Source organism: Nicotiana sylvestris, chromosome 2 (genome assembly GCF_000393655.2).
Source record: "Nicotiana sylvestris chromosome 2, ASM39365v2, whole genome shotgun sequence".
Lineage (NCBI taxonomy): Eukaryota > Viridiplantae > Streptophyta > Magnoliopsida > Solanales > Solanaceae > Nicotiana > Nicotiana sylvestris.
In genome coordinates, this window is record NC_091058.1 from 158,999,790 (window position 1) to 159,023,170 (window position 23,381).

At 36.6% G+C, this 23,381-nt stretch overlaps 1 protein-coding gene across 1 annotated transcript; it reads left to right on the forward strand.

Moving 5' to 3' along the window:
• The first annotated feature begins 2,517 nt into the window (after positions 1-2,517).
• LOC104221597 (autophagy protein 5) lies at positions 2,518-14,478 on the forward strand. The gene is made up of 8 exons (XM_009772671.2): positions 2,518-2,791; positions 4,227-4,351; positions 5,038-5,104; positions 7,525-7,614; positions 8,177-8,264; positions 8,453-8,596; positions 12,132-12,260; positions 13,789-14,478. Exons 1-8 carry the CDS (start codon positions 2,669-2,671, stop codon positions 14,136-14,138), a joined length of 1,116 nt encoding a protein of 371 aa, XP_009770973.1. The 5' UTR covers positions 2,518-2,668; the 3' UTR covers positions 14,139-14,478.
• The last annotated feature ends 8,903 nt before the right edge of the window (positions 14,479-23,381 follow it).

Consider the following 23,381-nt stretch of genomic DNA (forward strand, 5'->3'; position numbering starts at 1 on the left):
TAATTGCTGTAACATGAAGCAATGAAAGGTCTTATGAAATTAAAGAGGTACAAACTTAATTTCTTAGAAAATATCTATTGCATCAGGAAGAAAAAGTGAAAGGAGAAAAGGGAACAACAAAAATCAACTACACTTACGAGGACTGCAATGTGTACCACTAGACTATAAAATCTACAAAACTTCTTAAGAACAAATTGTTTTAAAATTATTGAATTTAACTTTATTTAAAATAGTGTAAAAGTTTATTTTACTATCATGTCATTTAAAAAATAATTATATACTATTATCACTAATAAGTAGCATTAGGAATCCAAAAATATAAGAAAAATAAGTTAGCTTCAATATCATGTTAAATTGCTTTACTAGTGTAAACTTTTCATTACTATGTCTCTATATGGATATTAGTCAGTAAATCATAATCTATTAGGTATCCTTCCGTTTTAGGAAGGGAATCTTATATAAATGTCCCAAATAAATTTTAACTTACCGACCTTTAGCTATTAATCATAGACTTAAACTAGTCAAACACATATAAAAATTGAAAACTCAAGTAAATAAGGTTCTTTCTCTCCTAGAATTACACGCAAAGATTTTCTTCCATATTTTTAAGCGTGATCAGCAACATTAAATACAAGACAGAAAGAAAATTTCATGGATGAGGTAACAAACAAGGTTATGAAATACAAAAAAATTATGTGTGTGTGTGTCTATATATATATATATAAGCAAAATCTAAGCAAAAAACTAATTAAGTAAAAAAAAAGGACTTTTTCAAGGGGTATAGTTGAAATTCATTGAAAACATATAGATGATTCAATATACAAATTTTGAGGAAGATTAGAGGTGGTTTGGACTAATTTGTTGTCAAAATTCGTGGTTAAAATCGAGTTAAAAAAAATCTTCTGCAACACATATATCAAACATGTATCACACACACAGATATACATGGATTTACATGAGATATACATTAGATACAAATATAATACGTATGTGATACACATATCTTTTTTTTTTGGTCATGTTTCATCTTCTACTTCGAATTTTCAATTCAAATCACCTCAAAACTCCGCCAAATCATTGCAAAACTAAGATTCAAACTCTTTAAGATATACCCAATCTATTGTGACGACGCCCACTCAAAAGAAAGCAAAAACTTGACCTTGTTTTGGCTACAAATAACTAATTTAATACTGACAATATTTGGCTAATATTAGTAATATTTGATGAATTTACCAATTTTTGTAATAAGCTACTTATAAATGGACATAACTGGTAGTTTGTCTTATAAAAATGTCCCAAGTAAGTCCCAACTTACTAACCTCTAGCCATTAATTGTATGCTTAATAAAATTAGTCAATCACATATAAATATTAAAAACCCAAATAAATAAGGTTCTTTCTCTCCAAGAATCACATGCAAAGAACTTCTCCCATATTTTTAAGCGTGATCAGTAGTATTAGATACAAGGGAAAAGAAATTTTATGGATGAGGTAACAAATAAGGTGATGAAATACAATATATATATATATATATATATATATATATAGTATTAGATACAAGGGAAAATAAATTTTATGGATGAGGTAGCAAATAAGGTGATGAAATACAATATATATATAATTCCAAAAATCTAAGCAAAAAATGACCATTTTCAATGTGTATGGTTAAAATTCATTGAAAACATATAGATGAGTCAACATACAAAATTTGAGGAAGATTGGAGGTGATTTCGACCAATTTGGTATCATAATTCATAGTTAAAATCGAGTTCAAAATTCTTCTGCGACACATGTATCAAACATGTATCACGCATGTATCTAACGCACAGGTATGCACGGATATACATGTGATACATATTTAATACAAATATGATACATTTGTGATACACAAACAATACACAATGTGATACACATATAATAAATAGCATCAAGTAGCCACTTTTTGATATGTTATTAAATATAATCAATTTTTATAATATATTTAAAATTTAACCATATGGTAAAAACTTTAAACTGCTTCTTTTATATTCAGATCACGAGCGTAAAATTCAAGAATAATGGTTTAAAACTTCAAAGTTTTGGATGAAAGTTTTTAAATTTTCAAGGTCTGGGGTTTTGAATGACTAGAGCTGAGAGCCTAAATTCAATTGAAACTTCTTGAGGTAGCTAAATTTTAAATAATTTGCAAGTTTTGATTATATTTTAAATAGCGGTCCTAAAATCTACAAAATATGATACATTTTGGGGTGGTTTTAACTTTTGACCCCATTTGTACCATAAGCAAACTTTGATGGTCAAAAGTTAAACGTATTGCATAAACGAGAGGTAATAGTTGTTAAAGGGAATAAAAAATCAAGATAACATTGAGGGCTATTTATGTACTTCATCCCCTAAAATTGGCTATTTGTGCACTTTGCCCAAGTTGCCATCTGGTTCAGCCTGCACCTGAATGGGCTCAATTCATTATGTGTGTAACTTGAAGTTTACACACAAAAATATAAAATTAGTGGCATTACACCAATTCCAATTATTAAATCTCAAGCTTCACCATGACTTCACGGCATCGGTGATCGATTGCTGCGATTGAATAAAAAGAAAGAAGAAAGCGAAAGTTCTTCGACTCTTGCCTTTCTCTTTGTAGAGTAGAGAGGTGAGAAGAGAAGATAATAATGGGAAGTAAAGGAGCCGGAGGAAGTGAAGCACAGAAATACGTATGGGAAGGAGCAATTCCACTACAGATTCACCTTCACGAATCCGAAGTCACTACTCTCCCTCCTCCCCCCCCTGCTCTGGTACTCTCCTTTTCCATTTTTGCCCTATTTTATTACTGCACGAATATTCTTGTTTTGATGAATGTGCCTGGGTTTGGTTTTTAGTTAATCAAATTTTTGAATCTGTAAAGAGCAGCCCGGTGCATTAAGCTCCCGCTACGGGGTTCGGGAAGGGTCAGACCACAAGAAGAGTCTATTACAAATTTTTGAATCTGTAATTGGAATTAATAGTGTAAGTTTCTGAATGTGCCAATGCTAAAGAAAATTTACTAAAGTTAAGCTGAATTGACAAGTGAGTGGAGAACCCCTGATGATTCATTGGAAAGGGGAGAGAGTGAGAGTTTGTCTGAATTGATCGCCGAAGATTGGTTTAGAGGTAAAAAGTGCGTCCAGCTCAGGCTGGATCATGCGTTACGCTGGGGTAAGTAGGGAACCACTGTTGAACCATTGGAAGGGGGAAAGGAAGTTTAAAGCTGAATTTACGAAATGATGGTTTGGTGATAACACGCCACCACCTCCAACCTATGTATCAAGGGTTGAAGACATGCGGGGAATCACTGTTGATCGGTTGGGAAGAAGAAAGAAAGTTTTAAGATGAATTCACTAGTGAATTGTGGCATTGCAGAGTAATGTTGAGGGCTGATAATTTTTGTCCAATGTGAAGGGGAGCCTTAGCACAATGGTAAAAGTTGCCGCCATGTGACCTGGAGGTCACGGGTTCAAACTGCGAACATGCAAGAGAAATGCAAGGTAAGACTGCGTACATAAACTCAAGGTGGTTCGACCCTTCCCCGGACTCGGCTATAGCGGGAGCTTAGTGCACCGAGATGCCCTTTTTTTAGGTTCTGGGATTTGTGGTTTACATTAGTCTTTGGGGTAATAGCAAAACCCAGTTTTTAGGAAGCAAGTGGATTTTCTTTCTTTGTTACTCGTGATGTACATGTGTAATATGGTTATAGGAGAGGCTTTAAGAATGTTAATATGAATAATATAACTGTTTTGAATGATTGCTTAAAGAGTCAATGTTATTCTGCATTAAAATAGAAATATTTTCTCCTAAATCCCAAACAAAAATATAGCTGCTTTTTGAGAATTGAGCACAGCTTGGTTTAGATAGTATTTGCTCTCTTACTTCCAGTTGACCATACTCGTCAAATTTCTTCCTGGTTTAAAGAAGATCAATCATTGCCTATAGAGCCGGTGTGTTCAGTTGGTTTCAATCTGTTTCTTCATGAGTTGAATCTTATCATCCATGTCAAACCTAATCCTGGACACAGTGACTGTGAAATAAGCGATTTTCTGCAGCTACTCAATTTACTGCTGCCTCGTGGCTATTACAAACACATAAATGAAAGGATATTACCCCAATGCAGAAACTTGAATGTGTGTGTTTGTGTGCATTTATATTTAAACTACACTAGCTAATTTATGTATTTGATGGTGTTTTATATTGCAGATTTTAGCTCCTCGAATAGGTTACCTGCCTCTTTTAGGAACAAAAATAAAACCTTTCTTCAGTAATTCACTTCCTCCTGGTGTAGATACCATATGGTTTGAGTACAAAGGCTTGCCTCTCAAATGGTACGCAATACCCTCATGCCAATCAGTATATTTTAGCATAATCTTGGTGTAGAACTGCTGTGTTGTTCAAGTATATTCTTGTGCTCGAGACAAATTGTGGTACATAGATGACATTAATGACTTCATTCTCAACGGATGTGGATTTCTTTGTTCTATATTAAACATGTATCTGATGTTTTTCTCGTTCAAGTAGCATATGCTCCAGAAATATACTATAGTCTTTGTTTCAGTTCATCTTGTTTTTGTCTTACAGCTTTCTTGGTTCCATATCTCACCATCCATTATTTAGTTCTTGTCTTTTCTTGGTTCCATATCATGCCATTCAGCTATCTCATTTGTTTCCACAATATGAATCAATCATGTATCACTTTCTCTTTTTTCTGTTGATGGTAGCCTTAGGACATTATCTGCATCTCGGATGGTATAGCAGTTGATGATCTTGAATTGACTTATTCATTCTGGAAGGTTTTCTTGAATAAATTTGAAGAATCTAGAGAGGGTGATATCAAGTTGGGAGACAAGTTTCTTGAATAAATTTGAAGAATCTAGAGAGGGTGATATCAAGTTGTTAGCTTTTCTCGTTTGCCTCATTTAAGTGTATTTATGTGTGTTTTTGACTGCCCTTAAATTAGTTTTGTTATGCGATTAACAATTTGTTCTTATGGATATTTGCATTCTTGATGCAGGTATATACCAACTGGGGTACTCTTTGATCTTCTTTGTGCAGAACCTGAACGTCCTTGGAATCTGACGGTATGTCGATGTATTTTGCTTTAAGCTATGAGGAACTATCAGCTGAAAGTAACACCATCTTTGCTGGACTTTCCAGGGGAAGGGTAGTGAAAATTGGTAACTTAACTTGATTTTATAAGACTTAGGAAGTAAATACTAAGTGGAAGAGGAGGGATGCAACCCATGACATCATCTTTTTCAAAGCCTCATCTTCTTCACTAAATTGAGGAAGAATTAGAGTGATTGGTACCAATATATGAAGTCTATTTTAGTGTCTTAATGAACTAAATTTGCAAGCTACTACATTTTCTGTTACTTCCTTTTTTACTTTCGAGAAAACGGAGGTTGAAGCTATTTGCTCATCAGTTGAAGAAAAATAAGCCCTTTTGTCTCTTACAAAGCTAAGATTGCAATCTGTCACTTTTCTCCTCTCCCATGGTTTTGTGCCAAAAATACTCTAATGTTTAGATAGTTCTAAGAATGGCAAGGATGGGAATATGTATAACTACTGAATAAGAGATTGCTGGGCATGAATATTCTCTCCACCATATTATATTCTCAAAGATTTCAGATCCATTTAGATCAATGGCTCCTTGCATTTTTTTTTGAAAAGGTAATATGTTTGTATTGAATATGAAAATGGTTACATTAAAAGTGTAACCTTCTGATAATTACAAAGGGGAAACCAGAAGAGAGGCCTAAGATTCTATAAGACTCACAATTGATCGAAAACATCAAAAATTAACTCTCTTCTAGATATTCCTGTTTACACCAAAAATAAAAGAGCATTAAACAGCTCATCTTCAGTTTTTGTATTGAACTATGGTTATCCTCAAAACATCTCTGATTCCTTTCTTTCCATATTGTCCACCATATACAAGCCGGGTCAATCTTCCATCCCTCCTTGCATTTTATTGGTAGATCATATAAGCCCAGTAGCTCAATACAATTTGTGCGTATTATGACACTTAGATTGGTTTGAATAATAGGAGGAAAGGAAAGGGTAAGGTAAAAATATAGTTCACTTTAAGTTATAGTAAACTCAATTACTTTATATGCCTTTCCTTCCATACCAGTTGACCCTAAGTTTCCCTTATAGTAATATTCGTTTGATTATTAATTTGTTTGTTCAATTCATTAATGTGTGGTCTGTGGAATAAGGTTGTGTAGTTGTACAGGTTGCATACACTGGAAAATGATGTGCAACTTGTCTCAGTTGTCCTTGGCATGCTTGTTGATGACATGAATCTAAAACATAAAAGTCTAAATCAAATTCATGATGATAAATTAGGCAATATATTTCTATAGTTTGGTCATGTCCTATGCAAACCTCCAAATTATCTGGTCCATTGGTGTCATATTGGGTGGTTGAAGATGTTAATGGGGCAATATAGATTAAAATTGTGTAGAGATTTGTTTCAAAATCTAAAGTCGCTTGAAATCAATGCGGATTTAGTTAATAATATTCATAATAAAAGCAAAGGATTCATATAGATGATAGCAAATAGTGGGAATTAAGACTTAGCTGTTGTTACACATTCATTAGGTCTGATATTTGTCAGGAGTCATTTAGTCTGGTTAGAAATTTATGTGTCAATATAGGGAAAGTGTGAGACGGAGAATTCCTCTAATGTTAGAGAACCCTAATGTGCCTTAATAGACAAATTATTTGATAGTATTGGAGCAAAATGGGCCGGGTCCAACAGAATGAATGTAAGTAGGTCATATAGTCGAGCCAAGTAGTTCAAAATTGAGGTGTAGTTGCTTGATTGATTGAGTTACTCTTTAGTACTTGATAATTTTTGGAGGCAGTTAATTATTAGATTATTATACTGTAGCTTATCCTAATATACTAGCATCAATTTAGCTAAGATAATTTTGTGTTACCATTCTAAAAATAAGGTTCTATTTATCTTATGGTTTTAGTATATTTTGACCTGTCTAATTCAAAGATTGACATTAAAGTGGAAACCAACACATTCAACATTCTTGAAAGGTAACAACATCAAATTACAATGAATTAGATATGTGAAAGCAATATCTAGAATGTGGATCTTACATCTAGTTTTCTGTTTAATAATTAATCATAGGATTTCATTTCAAAAAGTATTAGCTTTAGGTGTTACAAATATGCATATGGAACATGGAATGAAGTAGGATCCATGATATTTCATTAAATTCATCTATGGAAGAAATATCATTTGAATGATTACTTTAATGCAAGAAATGATATATTATAATTGGTTCTGTGAGTGTATCAAAGCATAAGGTGGCCAAAATATCATCGATATTGTTTTGACTTTTGACGATAGAGGTCGAACTACCTTGCGAACTTAAATTTTTATATTGTTTTACCATGCATTGCTTAATAAAACAAGTTACTATATTATCATCAATGCATCTCACTTTAATGGAGACACCTTCATGCACTCTCTCGGCAGGTACATTTTAGAGGATATCCTGGAAATATTTTAACACCTTGTGAAGGCGAAGATAGTGCAAAGTGGAGTTTTATCAATTCACTAAAAGAGGTTAGGTATAGTTTCTTTTGTTTGCTTCTGCACTGTTAACTTCCTTTCTTGTATGTTACAAGTGACAATGTGGCTTGTAAAAGTATGATCCTGCCTCATTCTTTGGTGTCATACTGGTGCTGCGCCATTTTGGTGTTAGACATATCTAATTGCTAGTGAGTCTATGAAGTTAGCTTAATTTACATACAGTTGATTGTTTGTTTTTTAATCATGTTTAAGCCTTTAAGGAAGCTAAATTACGTATCAAGTTAACAATAAGTTCATTCCAAATGCATCTTCTGGTTTATAATATGCAAATTCTCCGGGAACAGCTGACTATGTTGGTGGTCAGAGATGTGAGTCCGAGCCGGGGGGGGGGGTCATGGTAGGGGTTGACAATCAATTCATTTCAAATGCATCCACTGGATTTTAATTGTGAGAGTGCTCCATGAACAGAGGATTATGCTGGCTGTAAGAGCTGTGAATCACAGGGGATTGGTGGTGGGCTTTGGCTTTAGAAATGAGGTCTCACTATATTGGACTTGTTGTTTACTTTCTGATATTTCTACTGGCTGATCTGCAGGCAGCATACATAATCAATGGGAACTGCAAGAATGTAATGAATATGTCCCAACCTGATCAATTAGAACTCTGGCGCTCCATTATGGATGGTATGCATCTTAATTGCAGGGTTTATAATACGGGCTTCTTCGTTCATTTCTCACGTGGCTATTGTCATTTTCACCAGTGCCATACACGCACAGTGCTAGGGGACTGTTTCATGAAGGGTTTCATCTTTCTAGGCGATCTTATTATATCTATGTTTAGATCACTCACTGTACTGTGTTCGATCTATCAGGTAATTTAGAAGCTTATCTCCGAATCTCGTCTAAGCTTAAACTTGGCCTAGTGGTGGATGATTTTTCAATACAACTTAGCTCTTCCTCTCCTAAATCACCGGAAAGCACTCAAAATGCAGATGGCACAGGACCAGCTAAAACAGGTGAGTTACACGTGTATGTAGTCAGTCTAGCCTACAAAATATGTTAACACTGTGGAAGTTCAGTTGGCGCACACACAAAATCTCTCTAGTTCCCCTTCCTTTGAATAAGTTAGTCAAAAACTTCTGTTCTAATTTCTTTTGATTGGATGTATTTGGAGGTAGTTAAGTTGAACTGCTGAGTAATAAATGTTGCTCCATAGCTTGGTAATGATGATGTTCTAATTTGAGGGCTCTAGCTAGTGGGAGAGATTAACTTAGCACCAGGACATGTTAGAGGAGCTTGCCCTAGTGCATAGTGGAGGGAAGTCGCTTTATTCCTGTTTCAAAATTTCAGTTTCCCTTCATGATAAGAGTTCAGCTATTTAAATCGCTTCACAGTCAAGGCACTTTCAAATCTTAGTCACCTACTTATCAAAAAATCTTAGTTCATGACTTGATCTTTTAGTTCAAGATAAAACAATGTAATTATTAGTTTAATCCCAACTGTTTGTGGCTTGTAATTTAATCATCCTTTTCCATAATTTTCTTATCAATTAGGTGAACTGTGCCAGAGAAATTATTTGTTCCAATTTCTGTTTAAAGTGGTGAAATGTGATTATTTGTCCATGACATGTTTTCTTAGTGCGGCACTGGTGAGCTCGCTGAAGCAACTTGCGTGTGCTGTTGTGGGGTAGGAGATTGAGCCCTTTATAGGCTTAATTAACTTGTTTTTTATGAGGAAGTTTCATTAGGAGGCATCAAGACTCTAATTCTTGCTCTACTTTTATATTGGAGTGGGCTTCAGTAGTTTATTGGTAAAGATGGAAGGACTGGTCAACAGCCAGGAAGGGAAGTTTACCCTAGGATTTCCTTCTCAAACACTGTGGAAATCGGCTGTCAAGTCTTCCTCGGGAAGCTATCTTATAGACCAAAACCCACCATTGTCCTTTTAACTATAACTAGTTTCTGGACACGCGCCTTGCACGTGTATCCCATGCTAATTAGTACAAATATTTCAAGATGGTATAAATCCATTAGTACAAATATTTCAAGATGGTATATATTTTGTGATGATTCTTTTTTTTTTTTTTTTTTTTACAAAAAGTATAGAAAGCTGGAGAAGAACACTCTTATATCAATAAAGTATAACCAATATTGGTAAACCATAATGTATATATTGGCACAAATAATAACTTTAAATTTCTTCCAATATGCATCTACAAGAAACATTATCAAACAATAACATTACGGTTTCATTCCTTACCGCAAGGGCCATATCTACCTAGAAGTAAATTACATTGAAAAAAAAAATAACTCTTCCCCTAATTTTAGTATCAAGAAAAAATGAGGGAATATCTTTGTAGAATTCCTTCAAGAATAAATAATGATAAATAGAAAGAAGCAGTAAATAACTTTAAAAAAAGAAGAGATATACCGTTACTTACCAAAATAAAAAGAGAAATATGATTTTATTTTAGTAATGGTCATGCTCCCATGCAAAAGAAATTGTCAAAAGGACAACTCAAGATGCATTTTGAACCTATATTTTATACCTCATCCCTTGCACTCGAGAGACAAAATTGCAGCAGATGAAGTGATTGCAAGAGGGAACATTTTTACCCGATAACAAAAGCAAGAAATACAGCAATAACAATAGCAAAAACCAAAACCAAAATTGTCAGTGGGAAGGAAGAAAAAAGAAAACTAAAATAAAAGGCTGATATGAAATGCCCTAAAAAATTAAATGAAAAAAAGTAAAGTATAAAACAGATATTAAACGCCCCATAAAATTGACCATCTGGTGGTGATAGCTTCATGCTTCACGCCCCATAATTTTTTAGCAATATCATGGGTCCAACTAACAACGAGCATGCTTGATCATAGTTATTTGACTGTCCTTCGTACCAACGCACAGAACTAATGGCTCTCTCATAAGAAATTAATCAATAATAATAAGAATACATATATAATGTAATTAAAAATCCAAATGATAAGGCATGTTACCATTCGGTTATTTTGTTGTGATGAGGATTTGGTTTAGCAAAAGGCTTCATGGGTACATAGTGTGGAGCGGCGAAGTTGAAGAAAAGGAAATACATTTAGAGTAGTGGAACAGACTTTACAACATTTAATTATGAGTAGTAAACGGATGGTTTTAGTGGTGAAAGTTAGAAGGGCAAAAATTAACACTCAATAAATAGTAGAAGATGTAAAAATTCTTAATTACCTTGTATTCTTAATTATACTTATTCATTTAATAGAATTTTTTTTTTTGAAGAAGGCCAAAATAGTCAATCAAAATTTTATGGGTATTTTCGTAAATCAACTTCACACTAAGGGGCTTCCCACTTATAATATAGTATGATTTAAGAGCAAAAAGGATAATGATTCTCTACCTATAACAAAAGAAAAGGAAAAAAGAACAAGGAAGATATACCTAATTTGTTTCATAAAAGGAATGTGGTCAAATAAACCTTTGTTTGGAAATCTTCCATTTTGCAGAAATTGTTCACTAGATGTTGCCTTTCCTGATCAACTTTTGGTTTTTGTTCTTGTTTCAAGAATTCTAGTATTCATCACATTGGGGGTCAAGTAAGATCAGACCAACGAGGTTCAATGAACATCTTTTTTGATTTAGTATGACTTTTGTTAATGGGCATCCCGAGGATACAGTATACAAGTTACAAAGCGAACATAATATGCATGAAGAAAGTGGTCCTGAAATAGGAATGAACTATGATGCTCGTCATTCTCTTCGCTGACATGTGATACACATAATAATGAAAGTGGAAAAAACTTTGCCCTGAAGGGAAATAAGCTGATTTTGGATAAGTATGGACCTTTATTTTATGTGCACGTCAATAGGTTTCACATGGGTGTATGGTACTCCGTATGGATTGCTCATACACCCTAGTCCATTTGACACTGATGAGTTAAAACCTGCAAGTCATCTGAATTAGGATACTATGTTTAGATGATAGATATACACATCTTGAGTAAAAATCGTAGCCAAACTGATCAGACGTGGATGGAGCTAATTGATTTCTCTCTCTTGCTTTCTTTTACAACAGGTAACGGACTGGTAATATCTTTAAAAGTCTCACATTTACCCCATGACCTGTCAAGTGAATGGATTCTGAATTTATTCTAGAAGTAGAATACATTGAAACGTGTAGTAATTCCTAATACTATGCTTCTAGACAAAGAAAAATACTGTTTCATATAATTGTGTTTTAGCAGGTGGTATTTTTTGCAAAGCTTTCAAAATGTGATTTCTGTTCTATGTTCTGGAAACACAATTTGCTTCCCTCAATCTTGACATGCCAACAATATGTACAAGATGTTATGTTCAATGCTCTTCATCTTGACATCCCCACACTATGCATCAGTATGTCAGTAATAATCTCCTTTTCTGTTGGGTTTGGGGGGGGGGGAGTTTTAATTCATGCATTCTTGCTGCTTATCTTTTTGGGAGATGAACAAACAGATATGCTCCTTCTTAAACTTTTAAACTTGTTACTGCCATACAAATTGTCTTCTGTTTTGTTGTATTCAGGTAGAATACCGGTTCGACTGTATGTTAGGACTATCAATGAGGATTTTGATGACTTGCAAGATGCACCTGCAGTTGAAAGTTGGGACAAAATCTCTTACATAAACAGACCTGTTGAGATCCATGGAGATGGTAAGAAATTTGGCTATAATTTTTTTTAGTTTCATTTTGTATTTGTGCATTTACTTGGTATGTTGTTGTTGTTGTTTGTATTTGTGCATGCACACTAACTCAAACCTACGTTAACTTCATGAACATCAAAACCATACTGGAAGATTGGTAATTAAATTCTGGCATTGCAGGGTTAGCTTTAATGTTCCTTTTCCTATGAGGTGAAATGTTGACAGGTAGGAGGCTAGCAGTTTGCTTAAATATACCATGGATGATATGATTAATCTACATCTTTTGCTCTCTTCTCGCACAAATTTAATTTTAGGTGGACTTTAGACAAGCTTAGGATGTTGATGGATTGTGAGCAATAAGACTTCAGAATTCAAGTGTTTGGTGCTTTTGTGACCTCCTAAGTCCCTTGGATAAAGAACTTGAGACAAAGGGTGTGTTTGGTATAACGGAAAATATTTTTCCAAGAAAATGTTTTCTTGAAAAACAAGTAGTAATCTTATTCATTTTCCGGTGTTTGGTACGCAAATTAAGGAAAATAACTTCTTAAGAGTATTCATAAATAATTTAGATACAATAAACATGAAGCCATAAACTTTCGAACCAACAACCTTCCGAACCCACAAATTTCATAAAACTTCCGAACCGCTAAACTTTCGAAAACCACAAGCTTTCGAACCCATAAACTTTATAATTTCTAAATCCGTAAACTTCCAAATACATAAACCTTCGAACTCATAACTTTGGAGCTTGTAAAATTTCGACCCTGTAAATTGAAAGATGAAAAAACTAAAACTTGAAATATATTGGGGGGGGGGGGGGTGGTGCAGAAAAACGAAAAAGCAGAAATTTAAAAATTACAAAATAAACTTTCCAATTGCGGGATGGGGGGGGGGGGGGAATAGGGGGCGGGTGATGCAGAAAAACGAAAAAACAAAAATTTAAAATTACAAAAAAAAAAGTAAAAGACATAATTTTTTTTGCGAGGGGAGGGAGAGGATAGCAGGGTGAGTGGTGACGGAAAAAAAAAAACCTTTTTGGAGAGAGGGGGTGGGGTGGGGTGCGTTGGTGAGGATGGGGAAGGTTAAGAAAGAGTTTTGGAAAATGTTTTCCGTTCTCTTGATAAGGAAAACATTTTCCTCCAATTGAAGCAAAATGAGTTCATAAGGAAAATATTTTCCAAAACATTTAAGCCAACCTAACATAGGAAAATTGGAAAACATTTTCCGGAAAATATTTTCCTTCATACCAAACACACCCAAAGAGTCCGTTGGAATGAAGATTACCAATGTCATTTGGGAAGAACTATCCCATGGGTTCTTGTGTTAATGTTCAGCAAGTTGTACTAGTAAAGTTTGTGTAGATTAAACAGTTGAGATTATGTTCTGAGTCAAAGGTAGTTATTAATGGCTTCTGCACAATTTGATGGGGCAAACAAGACCCAAAAGCATAGGGGAGATACCTCTTTCTGCATTTACACTCTGGAAATTGTTGTGATTATTAATGTTTTGTTCCCTTTCCTTGATGGGTTTGATTGCAGGAGGCAAATGCTTCACCTTGTGTGACGCAATAACGAAGCTTCTGCCGGAGCTGTTTGGGGAAAAACTGCTGCCAAAAGATGACGTTTCTGGAGAAGAAGTTGAGGTTGGACAGAGATTATCTCTTGAAGAAACAAACAAGAGCAGCACGGGACAAAGTGGAGAGATGTTGAATGAGCGCATTGTCTCCTGCTCTGTGTCAGATGGTGCTGAGATTAAGCTCATACACATTCAGGGAATTGAACCAAAGATGGAGATTCCTTTTGCATGGGTGGTAAACAATTTGATGAACCCTGATTACTTTCTTCATATCTGTGTATATGTCAAAATTCAAGAACCCATCACCATATAGCAAATTGTTCATAGATTAGCAATTCTGGAGATTTGGAAATTCTTTAGTTCTGATAGTGCATATATCTCAGTCACTGTAAATAAGCGCATAGGATATTTTGAATGTGTTTTTACCTCTAGCTTTGTCAATGCTATTGGCAAATTGGTCGAAACATCTACATCTCAAACTCATGAAGGTAGCAAAGGTCCGAAGCTTAGGCATATTGACAACGCAAAAAGAAAAAAAACAGAAGCAGTTCTTAGCTTTGTTCTGAGCATCTTAGAAGGTGAAGAAACACCGTTGGCGTGTAAAAGTAAGATCTTTTCTCCTATATTTTTAGTTCATAAATGATCTTCACATATTTAGCAAAAACATTTCCTTGAACTTGTGACACTGCGATCCAAGCTGTGGTAGTCTTGTGACCACTGAATTGTTCCTTTGGGAACGCTTAATAGCTCTTGAAAATGTTTTTTTTTTCAAAAAAGTACGTTAATTGCTTTTTGTGTTTTCGAGCTAAAGTTCTAGCTACCTTTGAGCAAGGAATCCGTAGTTGAATGATTTCCGGTCAATTGGTTACATATTGATCAATTTATCTTCTCATCTACAAATACATATTAATAAGTGAAATTGGTTATCAATTTTTATTTCTCGAATTCTCAGTGTCCACCAAAACTTTTTTTTCATTTCCTCTCTTTACCAGCTCCACAGATGAAAAAGCACACACACATACATATTGCGCGCTCACACTCACTTACCTCTTCCCCCAACCAAATTTATGCTCAACCACGTTTTTTCCTTTAGAATTAGCCTCCAAACTGATAAAATTTAGCCAAATATAATTCAAAATAAGCTTTAAAAACTACCCACGATTGAAAAAGATTCAATCTTTAATGAAATTGGAAACAGTCAACAAAAGTCAACCCCGGGTCTGCTTGGTCAAACCCGAGATTCGGACCAAAATCTGATTACTCATTCACCCTTGAGTTTGGTTATGTGATTTGTTCGAAATCCGATCTCAATTTGAGGTCTAAATCTCAATTTTATAAAATCTCTAGTTTCTATCCAAAACCCCTGATGTCTACCATGAAATTCATAAATTAAGGTTAAAAATCAATGAGTGATTATAGAAATACATCAAAACTAGTTAAAATTTACTAACCTATGAATTTGGGATGAAAATCTCCTCAAAATCCTCTCTAGTCCGAGCTCTAGTTTTCAAAAATGGTGTTGATTGCATAAATCCCGACTTTAAGCTTTTAAATACTTGGGCTTCAGGCGTTCTTCAGGTTCGCGAAGTGCTCTGTCCCAATGGCCTTCGCGTTCATGAAGTCTACATCGCGTTTGCGAAGGCTTATTCCCCAGCCCGCCTTCACGTTCGTGTTCCCTAGTCCGCGTTCGCAATGAAGACCCCTGCCATCTCCCTAGGTCATTCCCAAAGCTTCGCGTTCGTGAGTGGCCGTCGCGTTTGCGAAGGGTAACCCCCAATACTTCGCGTTTGCGATCTGCCTCTCGCGTCGCGAAGAGTAACCATCCCCAACCAAAACTTTTCCCTTAGCTGGCGTGATAGAGGCTTCGCGATTGCGAAGCACTGGACACCAAAAGCAAAAATTGGCAATTTCAACAAGTATAAAAATTGTCCGAAACCATTCTGAAACTCGCGCGAGTCCCTCAAGATCCAAATCGAACATGCACACAAGTGTAATAATATCATATAAATTTGATTGCTACCTCAAATCATCAAAATAACCTCAAATAACAAGAATCGATCATCAAAATTCAAGATTTCAACTTAAAAACCCATTTTCACAATCTTTCACAAAATGCGTCGAAACTCGCTTGGGGCACCCTAGACCCCAACCAAACGTACGTACAAGTCCAAAATCATCATACGAACCTACCAGAATCGTAAAAATACCGATCCGAGGTCGTGTACCAAGAACGTTGACCATGGTCAACTCAAATGTTTTTAAAGCCAAAAATCATATTTTCTTGAAAATTTCACGTAAAAACTTTCCTAAAAATAACACGGACCATACACGCAAGTCGTATAACATCTAATGAAGCTATGAGAGGTCTCGAAACACGAAAATATAGGCTAGTAATCAAATCGACTTATCGGGTCGTTACAGAAGTGCATCAACAACTGATGAAGAAAAGTATTTACATTGTCAAGTTCGTGAGAATTTTAGGAAAAATATCCAAAGTTGTAGTAGGAACCTAAATTATTTAAAATTTGATATTTACTAGTTGATTTTATTCATGTCTAGTTAGGTTTTGTATTCAAGATCATACTAAAATAGCACTACAAAAAAAATCGGAATTAGCACGAACTTCATCTCTATATTGCGCGTAGCTAACAAAATTTCTCGATAATTTTACGCTAATCCGTCACTAAATTAGATTAGCGACGAATTTTGTTTTGCTACGGAATTGCTTTGTCGCTAATTTATGTTTTTTTTTTGTAGTGTAGGTTTTTTTTAAGTTAAAATAAATTTTTCAATATTATAAATAGGTGTACTATCTATTTACATATGTGGAGGATTATTGAGAACATTTAAAAAACATTGAGATTAAGAGTAAATTAATTTCCATTCAATTAGTGCTTGCTTGTATGACTATAAGTACCCCTCTGATTATCAAAAAAGTTGGAGAAAAACGTGAGAAAATTTTATTCGTCTCTGTAGTATTTGCTTAGATTATATAAATGCTCTTGAGAAAATATTACTACTTTTTATTTACTGACCAAATACCAGACGCACCACTAATGTAAGTTAGTTTTAGATGAGTTCATTCATTATGGAGAAAATGACATGACCTTTTCTTTCTTTCTTTCTTTCTTTTCTTTCCCTTTTTAAAAAAATAAGTGTTAGAATTACTTGGATAGTAGGTTTCGGTCAAATGCATCATGCATGGCAATTCAAATGGTTGATTTTGGGGCAATTCTGTAGCATGTCTCCTTGCCATTGTCAATAAGGGAAACCCAATATCTTGGCAATACCATGTTCCAAGAGCATGTGGACATGAAGCTTTTAATGGCAGACCTTTGTTAAGTGCCCATAAGATCAATTAATAGGGTAACCCTATGTATCTTGCCAAAACTCTTCATGTGAATTTGTCCCGAGTTGTCAAGATATTAGGTAGCTTTAAGATATTACACTTGACACATGGAGCTATATATCCACATGGTCTTATATCATTTCTTGCCATTTTTAGGCCTTTATGCCTAACCTCCTCATCTATAGGTTGTGAATCAGATTTTTCCCTTGAGCTGTACTATTTCAAATAAAAAAAAGAGATATTCTTAATAGTGGGTTCAAGTCAGTTAGTATATATTTTAATTATATTATTGAGTACCTAGTATACTTATCTTTTATTTGTATAAATATTTAGTTAAGTGAAATGAAATCACCTAATATTTTTATTATTTTTACTAAAATTTTAATCTCTCATAATTTTTACTTACTTTATTGACGACAAGACAATACCTTTGAGTGCCAAACAAAAGGGAGATGTGTAATATACTAGTTAAATGACCAACGTGCCAAATTTAATTTGGAAGATGTTTCCTTTCAACATGACAAATGAAAAAGATCAGATCTCCAGTTATTGTCCTTATCCTTTTAGATACGTCAGAATATACACTCTTTAGTAGGTATAGTTGTATACGGTCCAAATTGCCCGTCTATTACACGATAGATCGGGATTCAAAAGCGATGGGTTGAAGATCGACCCCGGGTTCCATTGAACCAAGATACGAGGTCAGAGTGTCCGTCCTCAAAAACATCGAGTCTGTGACCCCGGTATCAACCCTGACCACGAATGAGCTCGAGGAAACATTGCCAGACTGAATTACGGAATGCGAAATATCCGTAACCGGTCGGGTATCACAAAGGGAATCTCGGCACGTATCAATGAGAAACCGGCTAATTAGCAAATCATGGGATTTTTTTACCTTTTATAGAATTGAACCAAAAGTAGGACTCCTCTACTATATAAAGGGGGTCTGATTATTTATAAAGGATGTTACACGCATCCCAAAGCAATATAGCATTATTTTCTTTCTGTAAGCTATTGTTCTTATGTATTTGATATCGTTTGAATTGTATCCAGCCCAAGTGAGACTCATTTTTTCAAGGCTTTAACTGTTCAAGTCACACGGTTTGAATTTATTTTATCATTGTTCGCTTTAATTACAATTCAATTCATCGATTTGTGTCAAATTAATCCACATATCCTTAAAATCACTTACAAATTTAATTGTTATCCGATTTTAAGGGCAAACAATTTGGCACCTATTGTGGGGTTATTTGATACAAAATTCCATAACACATACTATTTTACACTTATTCTTTGAAGTGTCTCTAATGTCAGTTTAAAGCTCAAAATGTCAAACTCACAATTGGCACCCTTATCTGCTGACAATGAGTCCGGTCACCACGGCGAAAATAACAACATAATGCTCGGTAACGAGGTACCACCCGTTGATCCCATCAGAATTCCGATCGCAGACCCGTTGGACGCTAACTCGCATGGGGCTATCGACACGAATCTGCCTACCGATCTCGAAAATAGCATCTATGGTAGAGCCCGATTAATGGCGTATAATACTCAAAATAATGGAGGAGATGGGATCAATCTACGGATGATCTTCAAAATGTAACATGTCCAACAAGCGGTGATAACTCAGTTACAAAACCAAAGCCGCACACCGAGCAGAATTAAGTCCGATCCATCCCGGGAAATCACCGTAGAGAAGAATCGGTCGCGGAGAGATCGAATGGAGATGAGTTGGGGACTAACCCCGAGATCATAAAAATGCTCGAGGAGCTGACAAAACGGATAGAATCAGGGGAAAAGAAAATCGAGGCAAATGACAAGAAGGTTGAAACCTACAATTTTAGGTTCGACCAAATCCCGGGAGCACCGCCGGTACTGAAAGTCTTGGATTCTAAGAAGTTCGTGCAAAAACCTTTCCCTCTGAGTACGGCCCCGAAACCGATCCCTAAAAAATTCCGTATGCCTGAGATTCCTAAGTATAACGGGACGACTGACCCAAACGAGCATGTCACTTCATACACATACGCCATCAAATTAAACAACTTGGAGGATGATGAGATCGAGTCTATCTTGCTGAAGAAATTCGGAGAAACCCTGTCGAAGGGAGCTATGATATGGTATCACAACTTACCTCCTAATTCAATTGACTCATTTGCTATGCTTGCAGACTCTTTCGTAAAATCACACGCTGGGGCTATCAAGGTCGAGACCAGGAAGTTGGACCACTTCAAAGTAATTCAAAAGGATAATGAGATGCTTAGAGAGTTCGTGTCCCGGTTTCAAATGGAACGAATGGACCTACCATCGGTCGCTGATGATTGGGCCGTTTAAGCTTTCAACCAAGGACTCAACGTTCGAAGTTCGGTGGCTTCATAGTAGTTGAAGCAAAATCTGATTGAGTATCCGGCTATTACTTGGGCTGATGTGCATAACCGATATCAATCGAAAATCATAGTTGAAGATGATCAACTGAGGACTCCTTCCGGTTCCATTTATCCTATTAGACCCTTCGACATAGTCAAGAGAGATATTGACCATGAACCAAGGTCAAACAGGGATCGGTATCAGCCTTACAATGGAGATTGAAGAAGTAACGGATCCTGACGGAATTCTATGTGAAGCAAAAGGAGAAGTGACTGAGGTCAGAGCAACAGAGGAATCATGAGCAAGAACGATTTTGATAGGCCTATCGGACGCATCAAAGACACCAAATGGCCCCGACCCCTACAATCCGATCATATCTAAAGGGATCCTAACCAGATGTGCAAATACCATGGCACTCTTGGCCATAGAACAGAGGATTGCCGACAATTGAGAGGGGAAATGGCTCGGCTATTCAACAAAGGGCATCTTCGAAAATTCCTGAGTGACCGAGCAAAGAACCATTTCAGAAATAAGGATTCTAATAAACAAACCGAGCAAGAGGAGCCTCAACACATCATTAACATGATCATCGATGGGGTTGACGTTCCTCAAGGGACAATTCTAAAATGCACCAAAGTATCCATCACAAGAGAAAAACGGACTCGAGACTACATAACAGAAGGAACTTTGTCTTTCAACGACGAGGACGCGGAAGGGATTGTAGCCCAATAACGATGCACTAGTAATATCTGTACTCATAAGTAAATCTCGAGTTAAGCGTGTGTTAATTGATCCAGGTAGCTCGGCCAACATCATTCGATCGAGGGTCGTAGAATAGCTCGGCCTGCAAGATCAAATCATGCCCACGATCCGGGTTCTAAACGGGTTCAACATAGCATGCGAAACCACTAAAGAAGAGATAACATTGCTAGTGAATACCGCCGGGACCATCCAGGAAACCAAGTTTTATGTGATCGAAGGTGACATGAGGTACAACGTTCTGTTCGGAAGGCCATGGATCCACAACATGAGGGCATTACCCTTGACTCTTCACCAAGTGTTAAAATTCCCAATGCCAGAAGGTATCAAAACAATCTATGGGAGCAACCGGCTGCAAAGGAAATATTTGCAGTCGAAGAACTGATACTGGTATCAACACTGGCAACATCAAAGGAACCGAGTTTGGATATAAATCAAGAGGCTAAATAGCAATTATCGACACCGGCCACGATCCAATCGGATAAATAGGGGATTGACAAAGACGGTGATTACGAGGTTTACGGATCTTTTATAGTCCCCGACGATTTTGACGCCAAAAAATTAACGGTCGAGGAGCTGGAATAAGTCACGTTGATCGAACGTTTGCCCGACCGGAAGGTATACCTAGGCAAGGGGTTAACTCTTGAGTTCAAGAAAAAAACTCATTCAATTTCTTATGGCTAACATGGATTGTTTCGCTTGGTCCCATCTTGATATGACAGGGATCCACTGGAGATAACCACTCACAAGCTGAGCCTAGATCTGAAATTCCACCCGGTCAAGCAGAGAAGGAGACCCTAGTCCGAAATCAAACATGGTTTCATCAAGGATGATGTATCTAAACTCCTTAAAATAGGGTCCATTCGGGAGGTAAAATACCCAGATTGGTTAGCAAACGTAGTAGTAGTCCCTAAAAAGGGAACAAACTAAGAATGTGTATAGACTCTAAGGATTTGAATAAGGCGTGTCCCAAGGACTCTTTCCCTTTGCCCAACATCGATCACATGATCGATGCCACAGTCGGCCATGAGATCCTCAGCTTTCTCAACGCCTATTCCGGGTACAACCAAATACAGATGGACCCAAATGATTAGGAAAAAACCTCTTTCATCACTAAGTACGTCACATACTGTATAACGTAATGCCATTCGGATTAAAAAATGCCGCTGCCACTTATCAACACCTAGTAAATCAGATATTCGAAGAACAAATAGGCAAATCAAAGGAATTTTACATTGAAGATATGTTGGTTAAGTCCCTGCGACAAGAGGACCATTTAAAGCATTTGTAGGAAACCTTCAACTTATTGAAGAAGTACAATATGAAGCTGAACCAGGAAAAATGTGCGTACGGAGTCAGATCAGGTAAATTCCTCGGGTTCATGGTATCTAATCTGGAAATCGAGATCAACCCCGACAAGATCAAAGCCATCGAAGATATCACGGTCGTAGACAACTTGAAGGTCGTGTAAAGATTAACCAGACACATAGCCGACCTGGGGAGATTCATCTCGAGATCCTCAGATAAGAGTCACCTATTCTTCTTGCTACTAAAGAAGAAGAACAACTTTTCGTGGACCGCGAAGTGCCAACAAGCCTTGGAGGAACTCAAGCGGTATCTATCGAGCCCACCGCTGCTTCACACACCGAAGGCAGATGAACAACTATACATGTACTTAGCTGTATCGGAGATGGAGGTAAGTGGAGTCCTGGTCTGGGAAGAACAAGGTACGCAATTTCCAATTTATTATGTTAGCAGGACTCTAGGTGAGGCTAAAACTAGGTATCCTCACCTAGAAAAATTAGCGCTCGCTTTACTAAGCGCCTTTAGGAAATTGAAACCATATTTCCAGTTCCATACCATATGTGTTGTGACAATTTACCCGTTGCGAAATATAATGATAAACCCTAACTCTCGGGACGATTGGCCAAATGTGCCATGGAAATCAGTGGGTACAATATTGAGTATCGACCCCGGACAACCATCAAGTCTCAAATTTTAGCAGATTTTGTGGACGACTTGAGGTAAAAAAAGAGTTGTTGGTAAACTAGGGGATGTCTTCAGCGATCTGGAACCTCTTTATGGATGATGCCTCGAACGCGAAAGGGTCCGAACTTGGCATCATATTGAAGCCACCTATAGCCAATGTAGTTAGACAATCTATTAGAACTATGAAATTTTCTAACAACGAGGCCAAATATGAGGCCATGATTGCAGGTCTCGAACTAGCCAAAAGCTTGGGGCGGAGGTGATCAATGCTAAATGCGACTCCCTCTTGTGGTGAACCAAGTTAATGGGACATTCAAGATCAGAGAAGAACAAATGCAAAGGTACCTAGATAAGTTGCAGGTAACATTACACAGATTCAAGGAGTAGACCTTGCAACACGTACCTTGGGATCAGAATAGCGAGGCTGATAGCCTTGCAAACTTAGGGTCATCGGTCGAGTATAACGAGCTTAACTCATGGGCACTCGTACAATTCATGAGATCGATAAAGGAAGAAGGTCATGCCGAAATAAACTCTACAAGCTTGAATTAGGATTAGAGAAACAAAAATGTAGAATATTTGAAGACTGGGAAACTACCCTCAGATCCAAAAGAATCGATAACCATGCGTACAAAGGCAGCCAATTTAGCTTGTCCGAAGACGGAACCTTGTTCAGAAGAACGTTCGATGCCCCACTAGCAATATGTTTAGGGCCAGGAGAGACCGAGTACGTTCTGAGGGAAGTTCACGAGGGCACTTGTGAAAATCATTCAGGCACCAATTCATTGGTTTGAAACGTAATCAGATCAAGTTACTACTAGATAGGTATGGAAAAGGACACAAAGGAGTTCGTACAAAAATGTGATGAATGTTAAAGACATGCTCCGACAATACATCAACTGGAGAGCTGCTGCATTCGGTTTTGTCACCATGGCCATTCATGAAGTGGGGAATGGACATCGTTAACCTCCTTCCATGGGCACCCAATAAGGCTCAATTCATATTGTTTATGACTGTCTATTTTTCTTAGTGGGTTGAAGCCTAAGAATACGAGAAGATAAGGGAGAAGGAAGTCATTGACTTCAATTGGGACCA

What these genes read in the sequence shown, in the direction of transcription:
- LOC104221597 (XM_009772671.2), top strand. Translation starts at nt 2,669, where the DNA reads ATGGGAAGTAAAGGAGCCGGAGGAAGTGAAGCACAGAAATACGTATGG. An exon ending in AACGTCCTTGGAATCTGACG is followed by an intron (nt 5,105 to 7,524) that starts GTATGTCGATGT and finishes CTCTCTCGGCAG; the next exon opens with GTACATTTTAGAGGATATCC. An exon ending in CTGGCGCTCCATTATGGATG is followed by an intron (nt 8,265 to 8,452) that starts GTATGCATCTTA and finishes TCGATCTATCAG; the next exon opens with GTAATTTAGAAGCTTATCTC.